Source organism: Phoenix dactylifera, chromosome 10 (genome assembly GCF_051530095.1).
Source record: "Phoenix dactylifera cultivar Ajwa chromosome 10, Ajwa_hap1_PhDact_Kaust_v1.1, whole genome shotgun sequence".
NCBI lineage: Eukaryota > Viridiplantae > Streptophyta > Magnoliopsida > Arecales > Arecaceae > Phoenix > Phoenix dactylifera.
The window spans coordinates 18,836,128-18,841,039 of record NC_143199.1 but is presented as its reverse complement, the minus strand read 5'-3'; the positions used below and the strand labels follow the sequence as shown (position 1 = coordinate 18,841,039).

The 4,912-nt window shown below is 55.6% G+C and overlaps 1 protein-coding gene across 1 annotated transcript; it reads right to left on the bottom strand.

Moving 5' to 3' along the window:
• Nucleotides 1-216: 216 nt before the first annotated feature.
• Nucleotides 217-1,983, bottom strand: LOC148702285 (uncharacterized). Its single transcript, XM_088705296.2, has 2 exons — nucleotides 1,280-1,983; nucleotides 217-229 (listed from the first exon to the last, which is right to left on the bottom strand). The coding sequence occupies exons 1-2, from the start codon at nucleotides 1,981-1,983 to the stop codon at nucleotides 217-219; spliced, it is 717 nt and encodes a 238-aa protein (XP_088561422.1).
• Nucleotides 1,984-4,912: the final 2,929 nt, after the last annotated feature.

Sequence of the window (4,912 nt, the reverse complement as noted above, 5' to 3'; positions counted from 1 at the left end):
ACGAGGTCGAGGGAGCTTGGGCTCGCTGTCGACCTGGTGATGCTTTCCGAGGTTGTGGGAGTTTGGGACTCTACGGTCGACACACGGGGCATCCCGAGCTCAGTCGGGGTATCGAGCACGAGGTCGAGGGAGCTTGGGCTCGCTGGCGACCTGGTAACGCTTTCCGAAGTCGAGGGAGTTTGGGACTCTACGGTCGACGCACGGGACATCCCGAGCTCAGTCGAGGAATCTGGGGATCACAAATGTCCCAATATTAGGAGAGGCATAAGACAATCATTGCGAGGAGGTAAATTATTGTAAGGAGGAGATGGGATTCATGCTCCTGATCACCAGGGACCCCTCAGGGTTTTACTGATGATACATCCGTAGGTTCTCAGAATTCCAGCTCCGTGGAATAGGGGTTCCTCCGAGAGACTCCAGCTTGTACGCTCCGGGTCGTTGTACTCGGGCGATTTAGTACGGTCCTTCCCAGTTAGGGGCGAGCTTTCCTTGCTTGGTGGGCTGAGAAGCTTCGGCTCTCCTGGGGACGAGGTCCCCCATCTTGAAGAGCTTGGGCTTGACTCTGGAGTTGTAGTACCGGGCCGCCTTCTGCTGGTACCTTGCCATGCGGACTCGGGCGACCTCTCATATTTCTTCGACGAGGTCTAAGTTATTTCTGAGCCAAGAAGGGTTGGAGTCGGCGTCGTAGTGCTCCACTCTCGAGGATGGGAGGCCGATTTTCAGCGGGATAACAGCCTCCGTCCTGTATGCCAGGTTGAAGGGGGTCTCGCCAGTGGGTAATCGGAACGTAGTCCGATAAGCCTAGAGGACGTTGTACAGGTTCTCGACCCACTGTCCCTTGGACCGATCAAGCCTGGCCTTGAGCCCCTGCAAAATGGTACGATTTGTTACCTCAGTTTCTCCGTTTGTTTGGGGATGGGCGACCGAGGTGAAGCGGTGGTCAATGCCGAGCTCGGAGCAGAATTCTCTAAAATGGATGTTGTCGAACTGACGACCGTTATCAGATATAAGGATACGGGGGAGTCCGAATCTGCAGATTATGGACTTCCAAACAAAATTCCGCATTTTTTGCTCGGTGATCCGGGCCACAGGTTCGGCTTCGACCCATTTGGTAAAGTAGTCGATGGAGACGACCAGAAATTTTCTTTGCCCGGTGGCTAGGGGAAAAGGTCCCAGGATATCAATCCCCCATTGGGCGAACGGCCAGGGGGCGATAATCGAGGTCAGCGGGGCCGAAGGTCGACGCCGGATATTGGCATTCCGCTGACACCGATCACACCTCCGGACGAAATCCGTTGCATCTTTCTGAAGTGTGGGCCAAAAGTAACCTTGGCGCAGGATCTTATGCGCTAGTGCTCGGGCTCCCAGGTGGTTCCCACAAATCCCTTCATGGACCTCTCGCAGAGCATAGTCTGCATCCAAGAGGCGGAGACATTTAAGGAGAGGAGAAGTAAATGACCGACGATAGAGCTTGTCTTCATATAGTACGTACCGGGGAGCTTGACGCCTGATCCGGTGAGCCTCCAGCTCGTCGTGAGGGAGGGTCCCATCCTGCAGATAGTTGATGAACTCGTCGATCCAGCTCGGCTCGATGTCGATGCACATGGTTGGTTCAGGTTCCTCTGTGCTGGGTGTTCGGAGGTATTCGAGCACCGTTGCCTTGGAGAGCTCACTCATGCGGGAGGTCGCCAGCTTTGACAGTTGGTCAGCTCTGAGGTTCTCCATTCTGGGGATATGCTGGATGCTGAAGGAGCCCAGGGCGGATGTAAGTTCCCGCACCTTTTGGAGATATTTCTGCATTGATGGCTCCTTTGCTTCGAAATCTCCATGGACCTGGCTCACTACTAGTTGGGAGTCGCTGAAGGCCTTTAGGTTTTCTGTCTTCAGCTCCTTTGCCAACTTAAGCCCGGCAATGAGTGCCTCGTACTCTGCCTCGTTGTTTGAGGCTGGGAACTCGAGGCGTAGGGCCTGCTCGGCTACCATCCCATCCGGGCTGGTGAGGATGAGTCCCGCTCCGCTACCCTTCGAGGTCGAGGAGCCGTCCGCATATAGGACCCATGGCGGCGTCGGGGTTTCCTTTGTTGGCGTGAGTGGTAGCTCGGGGTCGTCTAGCAAGTTGCACTCCACGATGAAATCGGCGAGTGTTTGAGCTTTGATGGCTGGCCTGGGCCGGTATCAAGGTCGAACTCCCCGAGTTCAACCGCCCATTTGGCAATCCTTCCGGCACGATCCGACCTTTGCAGTATTTGCTTCATGGGCTGGTCGGTCAATATGGCTATGGTATGCGCTTGAAAATAGGGCCGGAGTCTCCGAGCTGAAATGATCAGGACAAAAATTGTCTTCTCAAGCTTAGAATATCGGGTCTCGGCATCCCAGAGGACTCGGCTAGTATAGTAGACTGGCTTCTGAAACTTGTCGTCTTCCCGGACCAGGACAGAGCTCACCGCGACTGGGGAGACGGCCAGATACAAGTAAAGAACCTCGCCTTGCCGAGGCTTGGTGAGTAGCGGGGGGGAGGCCAGGAGGCACCTGAGCTCTTCAAAGGCCTGCTGGCATTCCTCCGACCACAGGAAGTTCTTTGGCCGCTTTAGGATCTTGAAGAATGGAAGGCAGCGCTCGGCTGACCTGGAGACAAACCTCCCCAGGGCTGCGACCCGCCCAGTGAGCCGCTGCACTTTCTTGACTGTCCTTGGAGGTGTCATCTCTTGCAGTGCTCGGATCTTCTCGGGGTTGGCTTCAACTCCACGCTGGGTCACTATGAAGCCCAGGAATTTGCCCGAGGTGACTCCGAACGCGCACTTCGCCGGGTTGAGCTTCATTTGGTATTTTCTGAGCTTGGAGAATGTTTCGTTGAGGTCAGCTAATGGTGCTCCGCCGCTCGGCTCTTCACCAGCATGTCATCCACGTAGACTTCCATATTTCGGCCGATTTGATCTCCAAAGATTTGGCTGACCAGCCTTTGGTATGTGGCTCCTGCATTCTTCAGCCCGAATGACATTACCTTGTAACAGTAAGTGCCCTTGTCGGTGATGAAGGCCATCTTCTTCTCATCTTCAGGTGCCATTCGGATCTGATTGTATCCCGAGAAGGTGTCCATGAAGGTCAGCAGCTGATGTCCTGAGGTGGAATCGACGAGTTGGTCGATGCTGGGGAGAGGGAAGCTATCCTTCGGGCAGGCCTTGTTCAGGTCGGTGTAGTCCACACACATACGCCATTTTCCGTTGGCCTTCTTTACGAGGACTACGTTGGCAAGCCAATCTGGGTAGGAGACCTCCTGGATGAAGCCGGCCTCAAGGAGCTTATCCACTTCCTCGGCTGCCGCTCGCTGCCGTTCCGGGGCAGAGCCCCGTTTCTTTTGTTTTACAGGCCTGCAGGTCGGCTTCACCTGGAGTCGGTGGATCATGACCTCAGGATCGATTCCCGGCATGTCGGCGGGCGACCAGGCGAAGACGTCAATGTTTGCCCGGAGGAATTCGGTCAGGCGCTTTCTTTCGCAGGGGCTTAGGCCGGAGCCGATCTGCACAGTTAGCTCTGGGCAATTTTCTTGTAAAGGGACTTGAATAAGAAGCTCACCAGGCTCTACTTGCTTTTTCCAGACGTCGTCCCTCGCGTCCAAGGTTTCTATGGGCAGCGTGCGGCCCATTGCCTGAGTTGGCGCCTCGGCTGGTAGTTCTTGCCGACTCGACGCTTCAGTTGGTTGCTTCGCTTTGCAGGTCGCCATGTAGCACTGTTTGGCTATCAGTTGGTTCCCGCGGACTTCGCCTACTCCTTGGTTGGTGGGGAATCGCACGAGTAGTTGGCGAGTTGAGACCACAGCTCGAAGGGCGTTTAGCCCTGGTCGTCCGAGGATAGCGTTGTACGCTGAGGGGAGGCGAACCACAAGGAAGTCCGTCCTCATAGTACTTTCTCGGGGGGCGAGGCCGACCGTAATAAGAAAGCTGACCTCGCCCTCGACCGGGACCGAGTCCCCGGTGAATCCGACCAGCGGGGTATTGATCTTCCGAAGCTGGCTTCCCGTTGACCCCATTTTTTGGTAGGCGTGGTAGTACAAAATGTTAGCTGAGCTTCCATTGTCAACTAAAATATGTTTTACATCAAATTTATTTACAATCATAGAGATGACCACAACGTCATCGTGAGGGGTCTCGACCCCTTCCAAATCCTCGTCCGAGAACGAGATGGCTTCAGAAGTGCGCGGGCGCTTTGGGGGAATCCCTTCTTGGGCTGGTTCTCCAGCCGAGGTTCCTCCGATTACATTGATAGTGCCGGCGATGGGCCTGTTGTCATTCAGATTTTCAGGTGGCACGGCGTTTTTCGCTGGCCTTCTTTCTTCACGTCGGTTCCTTACGAACCGATTGAGTACTCCACGGCGAATAAGCGCCTCAATCTCATCTCGGAGCTGGAAACAATCCTCCGTGTCGTGCCCGTGGTCTCGGTGGAAGCGACAGTACTTTCTGGAGTTGCGCGGGACTCCTGTATCCCGCATAGGAGGCGGAGGTCGGAAGAAGTCCCGACCTTCAATCTCCATCAAAATCTCGGCCCGAGGTGCGTTGATGGGAGTGTAGTTTTCATACCTCCTCGGATACATCCGAGGTCGTAGTGGGGACCTCGGCCGAGGCAGGGATCTCGGTCGAAGCTGCCCTCGCTGTCGAGGCGGGCTTCTCAGCCGGAGAAGGATCTTCTCTCGGCGGGGGCACCGGCTTCTTTGGCGGCCGCGCTCCTCGCGACGTTTCTTCTGCTTCTTTGAGGCTTGCTCGGTTGTCCCCCGCCTGAAAGCGATAGCCTCCTCGGCCTTAGCATACTTCGAGCTCGGGCCAGCATTTCGGTGAAGTCGGCGGGGAAGTTCTTCTCGATAGAGAAGAGGAATCTGTAGGAGCGAGCCCCGGTCTTCAGAGCCGACATGGCTATTGAC

Coding starts and splice junctions, on each gene's coding strand:
- LOC148702285 (XM_088705296.2), bottom strand. CDS start 1,983: ATGGTAGCCGAGCAGGCCCTACGCCTCGAGTTCCCAGCCTCAAACAAC.